Source organism: Mastacembelus armatus, chromosome 24, assembly GCF_900324485.2.
Source record: "Mastacembelus armatus chromosome 24, fMasArm1.2, whole genome shotgun sequence".
NCBI lineage: Eukaryota > Metazoa > Chordata > Actinopteri > Synbranchiformes > Mastacembelidae > Mastacembelus > Mastacembelus armatus.
The window spans coordinates 19838848-19860675 of NC_046656.1; the positions used below are offsets into that span (position 1 = coordinate 19838848).

General features: G+C 39.6%; 2 protein-coding genes and 1 non-coding gene across 5 annotated transcripts in view; all 3 read right to left on the reverse strand.

The window, feature by feature from the left end:
• ift172 (intraflagellar transport 172) overlaps positions 1-8355 on the reverse strand; it is a 29621-nt gene extending 21266 nt beyond the window's left edge. The window contains exons 1-15 of the mRNA XM_026319239.1: positions 8317-8355; positions 7624-7767; positions 7081-7193; positions 6873-6912; positions 6377-6442; positions 5930-6009; positions 5343-5430; positions 5029-5243; positions 4798-4921; positions 4599-4694; positions 3574-3735; positions 3149-3202; positions 2805-2908; positions 1815-1900; positions 730-842 (exon numbers count right to left, since the gene is read on the reverse strand). Coding sequence (XP_026175024.1) covers positions 730-842; positions 1815-1900; positions 2805-2908; positions 3149-3202; positions 3574-3735; positions 4599-4694; positions 4798-4921; positions 5029-5243; positions 5343-5430; positions 5930-6009; positions 6377-6442; positions 6873-6912; positions 7081-7193; positions 7624-7767; positions 8317-8355 — 1524 coding nt within the window. The remainder of the gene's footprint in view (positions 1-729; positions 843-1814; positions 1901-2804; positions 2909-3148; positions 3203-3573; positions 3736-4598; positions 4695-4797; positions 4922-5028; positions 5244-5342; positions 5431-5929; positions 6010-6376; positions 6443-6872; positions 6913-7080; positions 7194-7623; positions 7768-8316) is intronic.
• A 589-nt stretch (positions 8356-8944) lies between these two features.
• trnaa-ugc (transfer RNA alanine (anticodon UGC)) lies at positions 8945-9016 on the reverse strand. The gene has a single exon. It is a non-coding gene; the product is annotated as a tRNA-Ala (tRNA).
• Positions 9017-10892: 1876 nt separating this feature from the next.
• dnajc5ga (DnaJ (Hsp40) homolog, subfamily C, member 5 gamma a) lies at positions 10893-21416 on the reverse strand. 3 transcript variants are annotated; one of them, XM_026318797.1, is made up of 7 exons: positions 21236-21416; positions 17284-17411; positions 16594-16807; positions 16091-16259; positions 15219-15397; positions 14521-14560; positions 10893-13888 (listed from the first exon to the last, which is right to left on the reverse strand). In XM_026318797.1, the coding sequence occupies exons 2-5, from the start codon at positions 17400-17402 to the stop codon at positions 15222-15224; spliced, it is 678 nt and encodes a 225-aa protein (XP_026174582.1). In that variant the 5' UTR covers positions 17403-17411; positions 21236-21416; the 3' UTR covers positions 10893-13888; positions 14521-14560; positions 15219-15221. The 3 variants fall into 3 exon arrangements, with proteins under 3 accessions (XP_026174582.1, XP_026174581.1, XP_026174583.1); XM_026318796.1 differs by having other exon boundaries at positions 15219-15400; XM_026318798.1 differs by lacking the exon at positions 15219-15397.
• Between the last annotated feature and the right edge of the window lie 412 nt (positions 21417-21828).

The window sequence follows — 21828 nt, forward strand, 5'->3', positions numbered from 1 at the left end:
TAAGATTTACTTCATAAAGTCACATTTCACAATCTGTCCCTCTGGTTCTTTTTGTACATACTAAAAAAATCAAGTACTTGCACCTGTAAAAAATCATTTCTTGTGTCATACAGGTGCACAAAAAGTTAAGATGCCACTGACTCCCAATTACCAGAGTTCTCCATGTGTTTGCCCCAAGGCTCAAACACCAAAATGTTTCATTACCCCGGGGCAACAACTGACAACAGCTCCTTGCCCCTGTCAACCTGCACATGAGGTCTATAGGATTAGGAGAGGAAGGGCTACCAGCACAAAGGGCTGTTCTTACTGTGGGATAATGATTATTGGTTTAACCAGTGTCTAGAGAGAGAACTTCAGATTCTGTTGTAGAATTTGCTATTTGAAATAAACAAGTGAGAAACATGACAAAACAACACTGACAAAAACTTGGAGTGAGAATCGGGATGTTTCAATGCACTGCCAGGAAGAATGATGAGCTGAAGGCCAGAGCAGATTAGAAGAAAAAAAAATCCTATGTGTTTTACAGATGTTCCTCGGTTCCTAGTTCTCTTTTCAGAGAAGTTCTCATAATATGCTGACCACCACTGTTCCACACTGACAGTCACATTGCATGTTTTGGCTGAGTTAACACTTTACTACTCATCATCATCATCATCATCATCATCATCATACCTATAATTTACCCTCTCTACCTTTAGACCCTTGTTCCCACTGAGGTTTCATTCTCACCCGAAGCTTCTTGTCCCTGAACAGCAGCTTGCGTCCGGTTTCATTGAGCTCCAGCCAGTCAATCTTGGAGTCGTGGCTGATGGTTCCCAGGTTGTAGCCCCCAGCCAAGTCCACTGTGGGGAGAAAAGAAGGAACAGGTTCACTAAGCAGTGGTCAGACTGACTGTTTGACAACATATGTGATTAAAATGAGCCTTTTATTTAAGGCTTGATATGAGCCAGCCTTTTTTTTTAATGATTCTATCAGCGGTTTTTCTGCTTTAAAAACTTTCCTGCACTGGGATCAACTTGATATTAGTCTGCTGATATGTGGAGCCTATACTGTCTTTTTAATTAAAATGGGATGTGGTGCACTCAGTGTGGTCCACTTGGATGGAATGATACAGTTTAATTGATTCTATACCATGATTACTGCAGTTTCGGTTTAGGAGTTTAATATTAGGGTTTGGCAGCAGGCAGTGGCTTGACTGGGTAGAAACCTACAGTGTCTGGCTCAGGTCCTGTGTGAAGACTAAATGACTCATGGAGGGAAAAAATAATAATCATCAGATGTCAACTAACAAAAGCTGCAGATTGAAGCTGTTCTCCAATCAAAGGCATTTCACAAGCCCACAGCACAAAATGAGCATGCTAATCTGCAAGAGCTGCTAATCAAAACTGATGACTCACTATAACTTGGTCAGGTATTGAGTTGTTCAAATGTACAGCTGGTATCTAAGGAATAGACTGGAAATATACCGTACTTTTCTCACTGGCAGAAAGTCCCATAAAAAGATTCAAATCTACAATAAGACGGTACAGAAAGTCCAGAGTGCACAGACTGAGACAGACTAAATGGGATTCGTCGACTGAGAAAGACAGAATCAACTGTTTCTGTTAAAGATTAAAGACTGTTGATTAAGGAGTATCAGAATTTAAATGACATAATTGTTATTAAACCTCATAGAAACAGGTAAAGGAAATGACAGTGTTGTATTATACACATTTATTCTTTTTACTGAGGACATGACATGTTGCTAAACCAGAGTGTGCTTGATTTTCTGCTGCGTGTAAATGACATGAATGACCAAACACACACAGGCTTACCGACTGCAACGGTCTTTATGTCAATCAGATAAGCAAGCTTCTTGTTGTCTTCGACCCCTCTCTGCTTCCTTTCATTTAGTCGGACGCTACACACAAACACACACAAACACACACAAACACCTTTAATAAACCACTAAACACACTGGTCATCTTAACATAAAGGAACTCAAATAAGCTGCTGTTCACAGGGCTGGAAATCTCAGGGCACACCTGCCCCTGATGTTGTCATGCTACAGTGTGCAGCCAGAGGCGACGAGCAGCCGCGGTGTCCTGAAACCTATCCGCCTCAATAGCAGTCGACCATTAGTCAGTCACCAAGGGACTGGGAGGACTGACGCTTTGACAGGTCTGAATAATGAACATGGATGTGTGCTGAGTAACAGACTGAGTCTCACTCACTGTTCTGCAGCCTTACTCTAACAACACCTGGGATTTCTGCACAGCTCAATACAGCCATCCAGTGGACACAGATGGAAACACAGCGCTCTGTTTACAGACTGTCAATAGAGAATGTGCTTCGATATTCATTTTATACGATTACTCCTGGTTTAAAACCATTTATGTTACAAAGGAAGAGTTAAGGAATTTGAGCTACTGTCAGAAAGACAGAGATAACAGGTAAATAAATGTAAACAAGACAAAACTGTAAAAGCAAAAGATAGTCACTTTATTCATTTGTGGGTTTAATTCACATGAAGCTGCTTTAGGAAAATTAGGAAATTTTGTGTTTCTGCCTAAAGATGTAGGTTTGAGTGTAAAAATGTGTGAATAAAACCACTTCCTGATTTCTTCCTAATACACTGTTTACTGGAGAACAACACATTTCTAATTTAGTTTGTGGTGAATTACTTAGTTGGGTATTGTGACCTACAGTTCTTACAAAGTTTGATAGAGGCCTGAAATAATATGTGTTCCCTAGAACCAGACCAACCTGTTGAGGTGAAGTGTGACTGAACATTTTAATAACAGGCGTTTGTGTTGTGGACCTGCCTGATCAGATGAGGATTCATAAATTCTGTCCTGACTGATCCCAGGATCTCGTTGTTACTGTACTCCACCAGGCTCAGCTCCCCAGCATTAAAAATCATGCACACCTGTAAAAATATAAAATGCATTAAAAACCCAGCAATATGTGAAACAATGGGGGTAGTGGAAGGAAGGTTAGGCGTGACCACATAGTTTATGGCACAAGACAAGACTTGAAACATACCAAAGATATAGAGTTAGGTTCTAGTGAATGATAGTCGCTTAGTGGCCATCAGCAAATACTGTCTAGGTGCACATGCAACTGGAAAACAAACACAGGAAACGACTGGGACACTGAGTGAACTTACTGTTTCATTTTCAAAGAAGAATTTTTCATTTCCCCCAGAACTGGGCCATGGCACCTGAAAGAGAGAGAGAGAGAGTGCATATTCAGCATTTTCCTCCCAATGTGTACTGCTGATGGTACAGCTATACAAGGTGGATAGTCCACATCCATTTATTGTGAGACAGCATGAATGTAGGAGACGACACAATGTGGCTGTAGAGAATGACAGTTTTCAGTAGAACTGCTGAAGAACACTGAGGCCTGTGAGGTGATGTTTGCATCATTTATACAAATCTCATTTTCAATGCATTTAGAGTTACATTCATCTCCACCGTATTAGGGTGGAGGCAGAAATCTAAGCCAAAGCTCTCTGCCTGCCTCCAGGGTTAATGAGAAGTTAGGTGTGTTTTCAGGAGAATGAGGGTGGACTGATCCTTCACGGCCTACCTCACTCAGTTTATTTGTCAGCAGGTCTCCCAGCAGAAGAGTATCAGAGGTGTGAGCCACCAGGTAGCGATCCTTGCCCATGATCTTGACTTCTTCTATCTCATAACCATAGTAGGACTTCAGCACCACCCGAGTTCCTGTAGAGAGGTTCCTCACTATCACCTAAAGGAGCAGGAAAGGTAGATAAACATAACATAATGACATAAAGTGTAAATACACACATGGATCCACCTGCCCCTAAAACACCAATCAGCCGTAACACTCGCAATCTAACAAATTTAATCAAGACGGTAATTTTAAAATTTATTTAAGAAAGAAAATACTGCTCATGAACCTTTGCCTGGGAAATGTATTTATGCTTCACCTACTGTTTCATTAATTAACTGATTTCTCAATCTCAGCCTCATGAATTTTAATTTGTACCTTATTTATTTGAAAACAATGACAGCATGATTTCACATTTTAATTAAATTTAATTCTTGTTTTCCACTCCAAGATTGAGTTCAGAGTGAGCTGCATTATTATTCTGTGACAAAAAAAAAGTGACTGTGCCAGTGCATTTTCTCAGTTTTTAAAGCCGATTGTCCAAATGAGGTTTTACATTATAGTAGGTCTGGTTTAAGTAATGCAAAACAGAAAAGATACAATGAACAAATATAAATATATGATTTAGAGCTTGTTTTCATTCTGACTCTTTAATTTGAACCATGTTCTAGTCAACATAACTAATCAGTTACGTAGAAAAGCAGAAGCTAATGTGGCTAAAACATAAAGATGGATGATTGTTTGCAAAACCTTCATTTTTTTTGTCTATTTCTTCATTTCCACTTAAATGAATTCAAACTGAATTATTTTTGCTGCACATCCAACTGAGATATTTGTAATTTCACCTGTTAGAGACTGAGTTTCTTTATTTGGCCTGTTCCTCTTCTCAATGTTTTGTCTATTTTTGTGCAAATCTTGCAGTTTTGTGTTCGAGACTATATTTAATTTTCCATTTCCTCGTATTGGCTGACTGTTTTTACCTGGCTCAGGCCGACATAAGTCATCTCAAACTTGTTTTTATAGATGGCCCTTCGCAGGCAGCAATCAAAGAGCTCCACTCCTCCACACAGTGTTCCCTGTCAGGACACACACAACGAACATATAATAAAAACAACATGCACTTTTTTTTTTTTGCAGATGTGTCACACTGTAACTCATGTAATTTGATGAGGTATTTACAGCACAGAGGCGTGATCCATCTTTCTTCCAGGCCAAGCTGGTGATGGTGTAGAGGTTGAGAATCTCTTTGGGCTTGGCTTCATCCCACACACTTCTCCTCGGAGCCCAGTTAAACACCCGCAACCTGGACAAACGCCAGGTAGAGGAACAACTTACCACTCACTATTCAGATATTTATGCTGATAGGTAGAACATTTAATCTGTTTTTTTCCCAGGAGACCTTGTACTGACCGGTCAAAGCTGCCAAACACGACAGACTGCCCGCTGGGGCTGGTGGCAGCCACAGTGAACTCTTTCTCTGATCGGTCACGGCTGTAGTCAAAGGTCTGCAGAATGTGACCCTCCCTGCCGTAGGCAACCACCTTCTTATCACAGCCACCCACCATGATGCTGTTTGCACCCCAGGCCAGGGCATAGGGTGGGCATGGGTGCATCAACAGCTTACCCTGTGTCAGAGTGGGTCAGTGTGTGAGTGGGTGTTTGTTTTATGGCACAGATGGGAACAGACAAAAATATACACAGCTGATGAGTGAGACTGTGGGTACCTGAGATTCTCCTGAGCCTTCATCATCGAAGAAATAACGCACGACTGTCCCATCAGCATGGCCAGACAGGATGCCCTTGCCAGAAACACTGACACAACGCAGGTTTTACAAAGCACAAGAGAAGAAAATGAACAAGTATTTAACTTGTAAAACTGGCAACTGGCTTAGCATCTTGAGAAAGACAGGACAGATATCATGATCATCTTTCATTGTTTAAACACCCTGAGCTAACCTGTGCTCACTGTTGCATATAAATATGAATTAAATATGCATTTAATCCGGCCTTTCTGTGTGGAGTCTGCATGTTCTCCCTGTGCTTGTGTGGGTTTTCTCCAGGTACTCTGGTTTCCTCCCACAGTCCAAAAACATGTATGTCAGGTTGATTGGTGACTCTAAATTGCCCATAGGAGTGAGTGTGAGTGTGTGAGGTTGTTTGTCTCTATGTGGCCCTGTGATGGACTGGGGACCTGTCCAGGGTGGACCCCTGCCTTTCACCCAAAGAGAGCTGGGATAGGCTCCAGCAGATCCCTGGGACCCTGGTTAGGACTAAGGGGGTCTAGATGATGGATGGATGGATATGCATTTACTTGGATGCCAGTGAGACAACACAGGACTCGGTGCCATAGATGGTTGAAGACTTATTAGTCTGAGTGTTGGCAAGGCGAACCTGTAAAACAAGTCACAAACTCTATTCATTATAATAATTTTAACTTAAACGTGCACTTTTTCTTTGTTTTTTTTGACATAAGTTTACTTTTAAAGGCTTTTGGAAGATTTTTTGCACTAAGGCACCAATAGCTGCTCTGTTAACTAGTTTATTTCCATATGCAAATGTTTCCTTAACTCCCTGGATTCAGGGTGCAGCCAATAAACTCTTAATCAGGTGAAAACTAAAATGATACAGCTACTACTCTACAGCCACTATTAACAGTAATCCCGTTAAGAATGGCTAGGCCTAGCAAATAAAGAAACTTTCTGGACAGTGCACATGAACATGGTTTGTAATAAGTGGTGAGGATGTGTCACTGACTTACTTTGCCATCAACTAATCCATAAATAATTGCATGTTCTGCAGGCCAAAGCAGGCAAGTCACAGCACTCTGCAATGCAGTCAACAATGTTACACAAAGAAGTCACAGAGCTGGAAATTCAACATATCTGCTTGATAAAATAGTCAGTAAATAAAAGATACCACAGTAAATATGCCCCAACCCCCAAATATCCAAAGCATAAATTTCACATTGGTTGATATTAACAGTAAAACTACAGACAAACAAATGAAGTCTGATTAGCATAAAATGAACATGGTTATTGTCATCTTACAGCATTTGCAAATTTAAATGTATAACTATTTTTCCATTTAACAAAGGACTTCTACAGCTATCCATGTTTTCTTTCAGGCTTAGAAATTTCAGAAATACAGTGGTGAACTGATCATTTCTTGCATACAACTCTGATGGAAACAGAGTGGATGCCTCTTTAAACATGCTGTTCACTGCCTGAACAAAGTTTCTGCTTGTGTTTACTCACTGTTTGCACAAATTTGTTGCAAATGGCCTTCTTATCCCCCCTAGCAGAAAAAATAAAGGTGAGAAAAATCAGTCTTCATGAATCAACATACATACATAAGATCAGGTTTAATAGATAGACAGATACTTTATTCAGTATATTTATTTATTTACTTTATTCAGTAATATGACAAAAAGAAAATCAAAAGTAAAAAGCCAGAGAACAGTACCAGTCCTCTCCGATTCTGTAGACAAAGATGATGTTGTCAGATTGGCCGATAGCGATTTTGGTGGAGTCCGGCGAAAAAACCATGTCATTGACAGCATAGCTCTGTTTTCCAAACTGGCAAAAGATTACATCAAATTGTTGTTACACAATCAGCATATTCATCCCACACACTAATTATGCCCAGTTAAGCAGCTCACACAAGGATCAATTCACCACCTTTGTTATTTGTACAGTCAGACTCTTAGTGCTGCACAACCAGTTGAAATATTTTCAATTTACATCATCTGTTAGAGGGTTTCTTTATTTGGCCTGTTCCTCTTCTCAATATTTTGTCTATTTCTTATGCAAGTATTGCAGTTTTGTGTTTAAGACTGTGTTTCCTGAAGTGGTGATCCCTTTTTTGTTACTGAATACATTGACTTATTTTTTTTACTTTGCACTGTGGGTTATTTGTTGTGCCTTGTGTCTGGTATTATTTTATTTTCAGATTGTCCTTGTTTGCAAAGTGGGTGTGTGTGGATGTAATAAATGTGACCTCCCTGACCTTGGGGTCCAGGGGTTTAGTGGAAAACTTGTCTCTCCTCTCTCCCTGTTCGTCATAGAGCAGCACGACTCTGTCCACAGTGCAAACAGCAAACTTTGTGTTGTTGGGTGCCCAGGCCATGCACGTCACTTTGGCAGCACCTTCCTGTGAGAGCAGAGAGAACCACACAATCAGAAGTGAGGACTGCATGGATTTACAGGCCAACCAGAGACAGAACCCCTGACTCCACAGAATCCCAACAATGACGAGGAGACAGAATGACTACAGGGAGATGCAAAACTTCTATCACAAGACACAACCACCACCACATGGCACAAAATTATAAAGAGAAAACAAATAAAATAGACTTAAGGTCACAGTGTCTTGCTCCCATGTAACACGTGCTTGTGTCCAGGGGATAACTAACTGATTCCTAAACCGATCCCTTAGCCGAGCTAACCCGGTATATTCTGTTAATGCTGCGTTCTGTTACCACCGGTGCTCATGCCAAACTCCGTGGACTATTTAACGGTTTCGGCTGATGATGCTGAATAAACTTTTGACCACTCACAAAACGGCAGATTAGCTAGTTTGGCGTTAACTGGACCTAACGTCATCCTTGTTTAATCACGTAACAAACCGTTTTGTTTCAGCTTCACACTGATGCTGTAACGTTAAGTTGCCGTTAGCTAGCGTTAGTACTGTTGAAATTACCTGGGGTGTTAAAAGTGTCTTAAGATGCTTCAGTTGCATTTTCGGGGGTCTTTAGGAAGGCCACACAGGGAAGAATGTTAACAGTCCACTGAAATACAGGGCACTCTTTAGATTTGGGAGATTTCGATGAGCTAGTCCAAGCTAGCAGCTAGCTAGCAGAGAGGACATTTTTGTGGTTGCTAACGCTAAACACAACTGTGATCTCCTTAGTTACCGCAGGGGGCGGGGACTTCTGGTGCATTTAACATTGTGGGAAACATCACCACTTCCCCTTACGCTGTGTTCGAGAAATGTATTTTAGTTACAAACATAAAAACAAACAAATAAACAAAACAAGTACAACATTAAACTTTAGATGCAATGAAGTCTACAAAACAATCATTATGTAAAAACAATTAAAATAAAAACAGACAACTCTATACAGAGGATAGGGTTAAATGGAGGCAGAGGATTCGCTCTGGCGATCCCTGAAGGGAGCGGCCGAATGGAAAAGAAGATATATGGTTTTCTATATATGTTACATATATGACCTTATATAATAAAAAACTTTAAGAAATAAGTTACATAGTTAATTTGTGTAACCTTACTACCAATGTTTGTGGAAATACAGGGAAAAAATAAAAGCTACTGGAGATGCCGGGGATTGAACCCGGGGCCTCATACATGCAAAGCATGCGCTCTACCACTGAGCTACATCCCCTTCCGTGAATGACCCCTACACGGTAGTATATTTATGTGAAATACACTGTTATGGCGCTAACATGCTCATATAATACGTCAGTAATTATCAATATTATCAAATCAAAACCCAATAACTGTTGACCATCTTATTACCACATAAAACTATCGCAATTTAAATAACAGATTTTAAAATTTTATCACTACTGAATACATAGTCTTGAAAATTAAATAGTTTAGTGCACTGAAATATCTGATTTTGTTTAGTGCACTGAAATATCTGATTTTGTAATTCATCTTTCTGAATTCATGTGGTCTGAAATTCACTTTGAAATTCCCAATAATCGGTTTCAAGTTGTGCAGTGAGAAATGCAGTTAAAATAATTATCTGGAAGCATCACAGTATAAATTTTTAGAAATTTTCACAATCAGGTACAAATACAAGACAAAAACAGACAAGAAGTTATAAAATCCCCCTTTTTTATTTGGTTGATTCATTTACAGATCTTCCACAGGGAACCACAACAGTTAGTGACACTCCCAAAAGAAAAAAAATCAAATAAAAACCTTCATCTACAATGATAAAATGTCTTTGTTCTTCTATCTTATGTTCAATTAAACATTTTTTTGACACTCTTGAAAAAAAAATAGCATGTTCAGTAAAGTGAATCTGATCCCACGTAACCCTGGATGAACATTAGCTCCAAGCTAACTGTTTTTAGCATGGAATTGTTTTTTTCTAAAGCATCATATACTAAGACGCCAGCATGAAGCATTGAAGCCACACTTAACGTAACCGGCTACCATCACATTCAACAATATTACATTTAGGTTATGGTATTTCTATATGGTATAAATAAAAAATAATAATATATGTACACTGTTAAAACAGACATAAATTCATAAAACATGTCCATTGACAATAAGGAAATCTTGTCAGTTATTTTGTTGTTAAACTACTTATTTACAAGAATTAAAAAAATAATAAATATGTCTCCATTTAGTGCTCCATGGCCCTGTTGCTTTCATAATCACTTGAGAAGATCTGAAGAAAGATTAAAATTGAATACTGAAAATGTTATGAGACACTCTTGACATTACAAATAGGTTTTGGCAATTGATGTTAAAAAAAATTTGAATAGATGACCCTCGAGTTTTCAGACAATTCTACTGAGAAACAAGTTGTAATCCATCATAAACAGTGCAAAGTAAACTTGGGCTGGTTTATGAGCAGTGCTTAATTCAACAAACGAAACAAGGAGCTTGGCTGCTGGTACTACATGTAGGTCTGTATTAAGTTTATTGCAGTTAGGTCTTTATTAAAGAGTTTAGCAGCTGAGAGATGAGTTTGCCTGTAGTCTTGTGTCTGTGCTGTTTAACATTTAATAGACACGCTACAGACTTTATTTATTATTGAGAAAGGTAAAGGCATAGGCTTTCATTTCACCTTGCATTATCCACACTGGAAAATAACACCACATAACATCTGACCTTCACATGACTTAAGTAAAACAAAGGTTTGATAAAAAATAGGACAATGTTTTACCAGAAATAAGAAACATGTGGGATCAATACTGCTCTTATCAGCAGACAATTAGCTTTGCACAGAAACTGGAAATGGGCAAACACTCACTCTGTTCAAGCATTTAAAAAACAAAAATCCACCTCCTAGCACCTTTAAAACTCACTAGTCAACATAATACAATCATTTAAGTGGTAAAAACTGATGTACAAAGACGTCAGGCTGTGGGGGGCAGATTATGTGCCGGACTAAACCTTTACCAGTAACTCAGAAATAAAACAAATAAATATATATTATCCAAAATTTCTAACCATTGCTTTAAAATACCCTGGGAAAGAAATTTGGACTGTAGTCAGGTAGACATGAGAGTGTTTTAGTTTGCATCTCAAATTTCAGAAGATACAGACATTTACAGACACAGCGTGAATTCAAGCAGCTGATTAGATCTAATTAAAACAGAGGGAGAAATATGGCTTTGTCGGGAAGACTCTTAGAACAGCCCGTCGCCTCTTAACAGCTCCACAAACATCAATAACCAAAAATGTCAGTAGCAACTTAAAGCCTGATAAGCAGACAAGTGTCAAAGCTCCAACAAGTGACAATTAATCAGCAACAGTTCTGATAATTGATCAATGAACCATTTGAGTCACCTGCCAAGTAAATATGCCAAACTTTCTAATTTAGATTTCTCACATGAGAAGATTTGTTGCATATTTTACATGATACTAAACTCTGAATCGCTTGTCGAGCAAAACGAGATTTAAAAATGTCACCTTGTCTTTTTTCCCCATTTTCTGACATTACATCGGCAAAAAAAAAAAAAAAAAAAATAATCATTTGCTGCAGCCCAAAAGTTGAGCATGCAGACAACACTGCTTCATGCTTAGAGAAAAGAAACGTGCACGTAGATCAGATGCACCAGGCTACAGTCACATCAGAGCTGAAGAGGTCCAAATCTGATTTTTCTTTTCAAATCTAGTCTGGCCCCTTTGGACATGTGGTCCTGATCTAATTTAAATCTGATCAAGATGGCTGTGATCACTGCACAGTTCAAGCTGAAACACCAACAGTGAACAGTGAAGGAAGAGCAATAATAAATGACCAATATCAGCAAATGAGAGCTAATCCCTAAAGAGCGTTCGGAGAGAAAAGCTGCGGAGTCAAGATAATGAATAAAGCCTCTTTCTACCAGTCACCGTCATGTCCCCGTACATGTATGTTTATCTGATTATGTTTGCCACACTACATTTATCCGCGAAGACATAAAAATCACCAACAGCTAGAAAATATTCCTGAACATGAACGGGTGACATCAAACTGTTGCAACAAGAGATTGTTCTGTTCGGTCACTGCCACAATTGTTGTTCAAGGCACAGCACTGTCAACATCAAGTCAGGAAGCAAAAGGAGAAAGTTTCCATCCAGGAAATTCAAGACAGATCAGGGAGAAGACTTATGGTGCAAAGATGCAGGACCTAATGGATTACTTCCCCGTCTAAAAGAAGAGTGGCTGGAATTTGCAGTGAAGTGGATTGTTTGCTTGCTCAGTGCTCGTAATCCTGCCAGTTACATAAAAAATGAAAAGATACTCAAGTAATTGCAGTGCAATCAAATTAGGAGACTGACACTGCAGTGTAATCTTAGTGAACCTGGTCCTGAGGTTACAGATTATCAAGTAACTATAAAGTCGAGATAGTTAACGTAGTTCTGGAAACATAAGAAGTACAATAAAAGCCTTACAATCTGACTAAACATATATATAATCATATGAAATGACAAAACACCCGCTTCAAAAGGTGCATGGACCGGAAGGTGCACGATACAAGCACAACTGTTGCTTTCTGAGCGAATGGCATTTTGAGAAACTATTGGCCTCGACCTGCTGGCTACATGAAGCTGGTGGCTTTGGTCTACAACATAACTGACCACAACAAAAGAAGAGATCAGACAAACATGATGAATAATCATAACGTAATTTTCAAGATGAAACGTCAACGCTTATTTTATTGGTACGGCATCTGTTGCTGTCCTCAGGACTCAACAGATTATGCTGGGGGTTGTATTTTCTTAGCTAAAGGTGGCACACGACGACATACTGTACAGTGAGGGCAGATACGAGTGTGTGTTTGTATACAGGACGTGTGTAACCAGAGTTTGAATGTCTGTAAGGTTAGGCCAGGCAGTTCTTCCACGATTTGTGGTTTGGGTGTGTATACTCTAGTGCTGTACAGTAGGGGGCATGCATCCAGAGAAAAATGCATGCACATTGGAGAAGAAAGCCTCAACTCTACTCCTGATCGAAACACCTAAATCTCTTCTTCTGGGTTTTGGCTCAAGCATTTAACATCGAAGCCGTAAATCTGTAAGAGTCAGTCCAACACTGACTTCTGCTGCGTCACATTTCTTCCACTCATCCTCATCCCTCCTACTTCAGGTTGTGCGTTTAAATGAGATGTAGTAGTGACCCGACTGAACTCTTGGTTCTGTAAAGCAACTATTACTCCAGCTCCCCTGGAAGGATATTGTTTTACACTTGACACTTGACATCAAGAACAAGTAGGAAAGGAAGAACGCTGGAGGGCTGGAGGACTGTTAACACAATGTGTTTGTTCTGTGGAAGAAAAGGTGGAAGATGAACAGGGAAGAAAAGGTATTCCACACCTTCATCATCAGTCCTAACACATGGTTTGTGTTTTCCTGCTGCCTCCTGATGATGTGTATACATCACAAATAGCATCCAATCCACAATGGAGTCACCAGCCCTCATGGCTTTCTTTAATTCTTCTTCCAAAACAAGTTAAAGGAGAGGAAATGTAAAAAAAAAAAAGTACTGTCCAAACTGAAAGAAGGGATGGGATAGAGGGAATATAAGAACAATAATCCAGTCCTGGTCTGGACAGCAGACACCACCTTCCCATGGTATTTTTTTTTTACATTATAACCCATTGTTTTTGCCTTTTCCTGCCCAGTGTCACATCCTTACTGGTTGGAGTGGGATGACCAGAAAACATTAGTCAGGAGCTCAGGCATGTCAAACCTAGGCCTGAATAGCTAGACTGCTAACAAACCACAGCCACCCCAGACTGGACAGACAGGTGGAAGAAGAGAGTGGACCTGCAGGAGGATGTTAGTTACCTTGTACTTATTAGCTGGTCTGAAGTTTTCAGTGAGGCTCTTTGTTGTCAGAGCCAAGTCAGAGGGTGCATGAACACTCCTCCTTCATTTGAGTTCCACAGAGGTCCACCTTGCAGGTGTTGTCCAGTAGGTAGATCAGGTAGGTAGTGATGGGCAGGAAGGAGGTTTGGGCCTGGGCTGGTGACTCTGGGCTGGTTGATCTCTGGGTCGAATGTGGCTGGATTAGGTTCTCGAAAGTCTAAAGAGGTAAAAATCAGAGGCGAAACTGAGATAAAGATTCAACAACGATTCTATCCAGATATCAGGACATGTACAAAAAAAAAAAAAAAACTTTGCAAAACTGTCTCCAGCCACTGGCACATCATGTTTTTCCTTCTGTCACACACACACACACACACACACACACACGTATAATTTGGATATAAAGTGCGCTAAAGTGCAGCACCTGAAGTGAAACATTTGTCAGATGATTCCATGACTTACACGTTAAAAACATTACACTGCAAACAAACATCAAATATCAGCCAAAAACAAAGCTCCGTTTCTAAAACAAGTTTATTATTGTTCATCCAGAAGAACAAAAAGGACAATCCAGTAAAAAAGTTTAACTTCACTAAAAAAGTCAAATGTTTATGGCTGTTGGTAGAAAACTGGGCTGCTGTTTTTTGTTTTGTAATCATGCAGTGTAAAGTACTTGACTCAGTTAATTTAAAAAAAACTACTTTTATGTACTAATTTATAACTAAAGGTGTTTTATGAAAGCATTTAAATTTTAAGACCCATTAAAATGACACTTTGATAGTAAATTCAAGTATTTCCAGGTGTTTTGCTCTGCATATTAAAAAATAACACACAGGGTATTTGACCTACCTGCTTCTTAAGGTTGAGGCTCATCCACACTGTCACTTTCCTGTAAGGGGGGGCAAACATGTTATATTTTGATCAAAGTAAAAACAAAAATGTGCCTATTTCTCCTAAACACTACTAGAACAGGCAAATTATATGGTTAATTAATTGAAACAGAAAACAACACAGTGATGACTGTAAATTAAACAATGCTCTCACATTTTCATTTAAATAAATATCTGTCAAATCTTTTATAAAAACGCAGGAATCCAACAAACGACTGCAGCTACAGCCATGAGTTAAGCCATGCTGATTTTCTGACGGAGCTTTTCAGTGGCTTAATGAAGCATATGGGGACAGTATGAAGAGACATGCCAGGGAAAGACGACTTGAACAACATGGTGAATAAATGCAACAGTGGGATTGGGACACAGGTGGTTAGTTATGGTAAAGTGACCAGTGACACAGTGAAAGTGCCAAAGTTCAGTCAGTTACATATCCATCGGACTGCTGGGATCGGCGAGTGGGTAGCCGGCTGCCAGCCTTGACATAGACAGGCCCCTGCGATTCCCCAGTAGTCTGAATTTTGGCACTTTCATTGCATCATAGTGACCTACAACCAGATGGGCAGCTGGCAAGTGCCGCCGAGGATGAAGATGGCTACATGACAAAACGGATGAACCACAGCGTGCGACACATGAATTATACGACGTGGTTCTTACGAGTCATTTTGACTCTGGTAAGGTCTCTCCGGGGTTTTCTTCCCCTGCTGGACTGGCTGACGTCTGTGACTGGGGTTGAGGTGGAGGCATGGGCATAGGCAGTGGGATTGGCTGATTCTGGCCTTCTGGGCCTTCTGGACCCAGATTTGATGTGGGCTGGCATATGATTACTGTGTTACCTGCTGGGTTGGAGCATGAAAACAAGAGTCCTGCAGTGTGAGAGCATATTAAATCCACTGCTGAAGTAGCAGAAAGTCTTGGGCTGGTTACAGTTTTAACACTGGTTTTCCTTCACGTAATTTAACATTAGTATATGTCAACAATTAGTCAAGACACTGTAGTTTTACTGAATTTAAACTTTAAAAAGAACTTATTGATCTTCTTAGAAATGAAAAGTTCAATTCAAGCAGTACAAAGTACCTTCATTAAACTGAATACACCCAGGAGGTTGCTGCTGCAGCTTCGCTTGGTCTGGTTTAACTCATTAGTTAATATTAGTAAACCTGTAGAGTTGTATCATATGCAGATACTGTTGTGACTCAGATTTGTCTCTACTTCCTATTGATCATTATACAGGATTATTACAGTTTAAAGCTTACTGCTTTAGCAAACACTAAATAATTTCACTTGAGTTTGCAGACTCTGGTGGGTGGACATGTATGTTTCTTCACAGGTCTATGACACACACACACACACCATGTTAAAGTAACAGTAACTTCAACAGCTTGAATTTAGCTCTTCTCTCCCCACAAATAAAAAAGTGAAAGACAACAGACAACTATCAGTATAAAGGGAGAGTATTAACATCATGTCACTGACTGTGGGGTGAGTGAACAGAGTTTAGACCTTATGTCAGTGAAGCGACCTCTCACCTCCGTCCTGCTCTGCTTTGATCTGGGCCTCCAGGTCCTCAGGGTCGACGTACTGGTAGTTTCCATCGTCGTCGGGTGGTTTACACTTCCCACAGCAGAAACAGCAGCAGAAAAAGCAGCAGAAGCAACAGCAGCAGCAGGTGAACAATGTACAGCACAACACCAGGCCCTGCAGAAATAAACAGCCATGTAACAGCAGGGAACTAACAGAGCTGTGTTTAGCTCTAATTACTGGTGTTGGCAAAACTCAAATGATGAACAGTGATGGTGAATGCTCCCCTTACCCCTATAAACTGAAATATTTCAATAACTTTACCTTTTTTATTTTTATTTTTAGAAATAATTGATATTTGCTGCTTATGAAAAACCTTTGATTTCAAATAACTATAACTATAGAGTACTAGAAATGTAACTAGCTCCCTCCACCACCCAAACAAAACAAAAATAATCTGTCAAGAGTTTCTAAAAATCCACAGAGATTTCATGTAAACATAAACACGCACCTTAAACCACCATTTGGACATGAGGAAGTAATATTTGACGCTTTCCTCTCCGAACTGCTCGGACACATAAAGGCCCATGGAGCCATACTCGTCATAAATCTTCCTCTTGGTCTCGTCATTTAAAATGGAGTGGGCATTGTTAATCTCTTTAAACTTCTCCGCTGCCTCTGGATTGTCTGGATTCTTGTCTGGGTGGTACTTCAACGCTAGTTTTCTGACAGGGGAGACAGGAACAGCAAGTGTTGCAGAGTGAAGGAAGTGAAGGAAACATTATCAGGCTCAAAGGCCAAATCTGACATTGTATTATTAGTTTGTGATGAATAAATAATTAACTGCAAACTGAAGTTAAGTTTTGTTCCTGTCTATTCAGGAAGAGCATGTGAGAAAAGGCCTCTAATAATTGATTATAGATTAGTTTCCAGTAAGTAAATCTGGAAATCAGTCAACTGAAAGACAATCAGCGACTATTCAGAATGAACTGCAATAATTTTAGTCATTTTTCAGGCAAATGTTTTCCAACCTTTACCAGTGCATTTTCAGATTTTGTATAGTTTATTTGACTTGATGAAAATTTAAAAATAACACAACCGCACAGCACTACTAGTTACGATAACAGTTATGAGGGTAACTTTGCAACAATCATAAACTAATCCTGTGAATTGAGACATCTTAATAAATCAGACTGCTGACCTATATGCTTTCTTAATGTCCTCAGCTGAGGCTCCTTTCTCCAGCCCTAGCACCTTGTACACACTCTCCCCAGCGGTGGACATCTTCCTCTGGGGACGGGAGGAGTTTGGTTCAGCCATGGCTCACTTCTGTTAGCACAGAAAAAGATAAAAATCAACAAAATCCAGAGAAGAAAAACATGCAAAACTTTAAGTTCTCAGGGTTTTGGTGCATGTCCATCGTTAAATGTAGGCGCTACCGCTTTGGTGTTTTTACCACTAGATTTACCGACCACAGCATGCCAAACCCCTGGCGAGCCATGGTCTGCAAGGCAAAAGGGCGACCATGGTGCTCAAGAGTAGGTGAAGCACTCCACCACTTTAACAAGTCCTGGCCAAAATGTGACAAGTGGTACTGAGAAGTCCCATATAGAGATAAGACTTATTTTTAGAAGTACTAAAAAGTACACCTTTAATTACCCCCATAATAACTACTCATTCACAACCGAAGACAATGTGTTAGAGATAATGTTCAAAACCGTGTAATTAGTGGCTCACAGTTACAATATGGTACACAGGGACATACTAATTCCTACTGAACCACACACTTAATGCTGCGCGGGTCATTGACTAAAGAAGATTACATTTTGCTGATCTCACAGATTACTAGTCTATGTCAGAGAGGGCCAAGGTCCTGGGTCAGAGTCTGGCTAGACAGCTCTTCACACACATGCCACAACAAACTAAACAAGTGTCCACACACCTGCACAGCGGCTGCACCGCAGGCTTCAAACAGGCATGTACGCTGGGACATGGTGCTGCCACCAGTTTACACTGCAACATGAACATGAAGAAATATTTCACGCGCAGTAAACGCTGGCTAGATGGCTTCTCATTTACTCACTGTTGTGCTTTAAGGTAATTTTGGCTTTTAATGAGAAAATTCCCTAAATTAAATCCTCTATTTCTCTGGTGCAGCACCAGTTGAAGAAAAAACAGCTTTGCATCTGTTACCTGCCATCAGATTAGCTAAGAGTGCTCAACACTGCTTACATGCATCTTTTTAACTGTAACACACAGTGACAGAAACGTACAGTATTTTTCTCTTTTCTTTTACCGGGTTCACTAGAGTCTGACTCAGAAAGATTCGGGTAAATGTTTTACATCAGTTCTGGAAAACAAATAACCAACTACTGGAATGCTTAACGTCTGCCTCTCCGTCAGCAACAGCTGTCCTGCAAAACACATCTGCGCGCCCTGGACAGTAAATGGTACTAGATCATCATATAACGTGCACAAAAAGAAAAGCCCAGTCTGCCTCTTGATGAAAACAGAAAAACCAGTAAAGTGGACGTCAAATAGGCTGCTATTTGTCTCTATGTTTACCCTGCAAGTCCAGATGGTGTTCCTGCTGCAGCCAAGAAAACTGACGTCTCTAAACATGCTGCACCAAGCTTGGAACAGCCCGGGTCCCACAGGACATTAAGACCATCTTGGGATATGTCAGCTAACATAGGCTAACCTCTAAAACCACTGAGTTACTGCCAAGAGATGTGTGTATATATATATATATATATATATATATATATATATGTATATGCTGACCAAACTGCCAGTCTGCAGCTCATACTGGAGCGATCGATCGAGCAGCACTGCGCCAGGTCTATTATGTTAATTAGCAAAGTGCTGTTCTCATGGTGCAGACTTTTAAAAATGCTCCTCATGCAAATACTCATTTATCACACAAACAGGAGTGAAGGAAATGAAAACAAGCTACAACACCAGCCTTTGTACAGACCCTAAAACTAGAGACAGAAACGGACACAGAGGAGCCTTTTGTTCTCAGCTACAAAGATTTCACTGTGAGCATTTTGTGCTTTAGGTTTTATTCAGTGCAGATAATAATCCAACTTACTATTCATCATGATCTGTCAGCTGAAACAAAACAGACCTGACTGAAAGACATTCAACTAAATATTTAAGTCTCTAGTCTCTAACACACCCATCTAAAATCATGCTTTTGAAACGTTCCTACTAAAGATGATTAAAAAGAGGCCCGTTATTAATATGATGTAAATTAATATAGACTTAGAGGACGATTGCAAACTTAGTTCATTTTTCTTAAAAAATAATCAACATAGTTCATATTTAGAAGTCCTCAAATGATCTTCTTAAACACAGTTATTAGAAAATAACATAAAAGTAAACTCTCAAGAAATAAAAACCAATGTTGTGCCAGCTTGATGCCTTTTTTTTATTGCTGGAGACAGGTTTTTGTCAAAAAGCACAAATGAAGAAAATCATGTGAGGATGAAGAGCAACAACTTTCAGTGGTACGTCAGCTCTTAAAATAGAGCATGATGCTGTTACTCTGAAAATAGTTCACTTTTTTGTTAAAAATAACAGTGGCTTTCTAAAGATGTGTGGCATGTTAAGTGTGTAATGACAACAGCCAAGGCTAAGCACCCATAGGTTCCACACCACAGCAATAAAAAGAAAATAATCAGTGAAAATACCACTGTAAATGATAAGAAATATACGTTTATCATAAATAACATCAAATACATAGATTTACATGGATAAAAGTGGCTTCAGTTAATAATTATGAGCTTATTACACTGTTTTCTGACATTGTACACACCAGCCTTTATTATAGAAAATAAGCAATAAGATATCAATAACAGAAAGGATTGTTGGTGTGAGCCTTAATGTGTAAAACTGTGTTGCCTGAGCTTTTCTATCAGAAATAATCAAAGCCATTTGATAAAAAACAAAAAGCTTTGAAGCACAAGGGTCTTAAAACTAGATTTTAACACAGACTCCTTATACAAAACCAGACTAGTTAATCTCCTACTTCTATGATACAAATCTGCATCTAATCAAATTATCTAGGCCCAAATTTTGTTTGGTGAACAGCATGTTTAGCTTCCTGCAAGACCTGGTTCAGGGCACAGCAGTAAATCTCCATAATTAGGTCATAAGTTCGGGTATGTATGTAAACATACAACAACCTCGATCTCCGTCTTACCTGCGGAAAAGCATCCTTTAACAGACATGTGACGTGACTTATTGTCTGGTGTGATCTTGCTGCTGATTCAGAGTAACTGTCCGGTACAATGAAGGAGAAAACCCGCATGATTGTCGCCTGTTCGCCCTTGTGAAGCCTTAATCCTTCACTAATCCCCCTACAAATGGAGAAATACTTTCTGTTTCACACCTCTGTCATTCATAAATAAATGTGACTAGGATCATTTTTACCAAATTATTTTAATGACCCTGTTTCTCATGGTTTCAAGGTAACTAGTAGATTTCATCCTATATTTCTGTCCCCGGTGTTGACAGGTAAGGTAGCTGTTAGCTGACCTAGCATTCAATCCATACATGAGCCACTTCACAGCTCAAAGTGTTTAATATAAGGCCGGACATAAATAAATGCCAGCCAGCACCTGTGGCCCGTTATATTACGTAGCCCTGCTGTCGCTGTAACGTGACGACAAAACATGCACCAAACTGTATTTACAGTTTTGCCCATTTAACACAAAGTGATATTTCTGTGACCACGTGCTCAGCAAAAATGTTTTTTCATTTTCTCACAGCATCTGTACGAGAAATGTCACCAATTCGGCGTAAGCTACAACCAACCTAGAGCTAATTCAGCACTTGTCAACAAGTACAAATCCTCACAAGCCTCATAAACCTTCCCTGCCACCGCCCTCCAACTTACCGATAAATAACGCGAAAAAAAAATATTTTATGTTTTTTCCGAAATGAAAGTTCACGTTGATGGCTTTATATATTTTTGTAATAATTTAAAAATATTTGTCAAATGTGAAAAATTAGCTTTGCTCAGAAACAAGTCAACCTTAAACAACCAGATTTCTGGATGGAGTTCAGCGTACGTGAACGTGACAGCTACCTTCAGTTAGCTAACCTCATGCTAGCCCGGCTAAATCACTACTGGCCAAACGTCTTACCTTGTGCAAACTGAACACTGTGTATCTCTCCGGACGTTTAGCTGGATCATAGAGGCATCCGGTTTAATGCCCTAACTCCCAGTTAAAGGGTCAAAAACACTATAACGTTAGACCGGGAGTCGTCGGGGTGCTAGCCGGTGCTAGCCCGCTGCTAGAGGACATTGGCGGATTGCTCCTTCCAGGAAATGAAAACCGACGGAATGTTGCTTTCAAGGTTTCGTCCAAAATCCGCCTGTCCAGTGATGAGGCTAATAATAGCGTGAGATATTTACAATTAACTCTCACATTAATTAATAGATGCCGTTAAAATTACACAAGGTTTGCCTCAGTTTGTCATTAAAGTAAGTTTTAAATGTCTGTACTTTCAGGAGATAAATGTCATTTATACGTAGATACGCACACAAGCTAAATATTTACGAATTAAAATAAGGCGAATTACTTGTCACACATGTCAAAACATGAGAATAAACACAATTAAGAGTCAAGAGTCCAATCTGACTCGAAATTTAAACTCCTCTGTTAACTGGGATCACACAGTCCAGCCTGATTATGTATTTATTTACCAGTCATTTTATTTCACTGTCCTCTCATTA

What these genes read in the sequence shown, in the direction of transcription:
- dnajc5ga (XM_026318796.1), bottom strand. Translation starts at nt 17,402, where the DNA reads ATGGCTGAACCAAACTCCTCCCGTCCCCAGAGGAAGATGTCCACCGCT. An exon ending in GACATTAAGAAAGCATATAG is followed by an intron (nt 16,808 to 17,283) that starts GTCAGCAGTCTG and finishes CTCCCCTGTCAG; the next exon opens with AAAACTAGCGTTGAAGTACC. An exon ending in TGTCCAAATGGTGGTTTAAG is followed by an intron (nt 16,260 to 16,593) that starts GTGCGTGTTTAT and finishes TTATTTCTGCAG; the next exon opens with GGCCTGGTGTTGTGCTGTAC.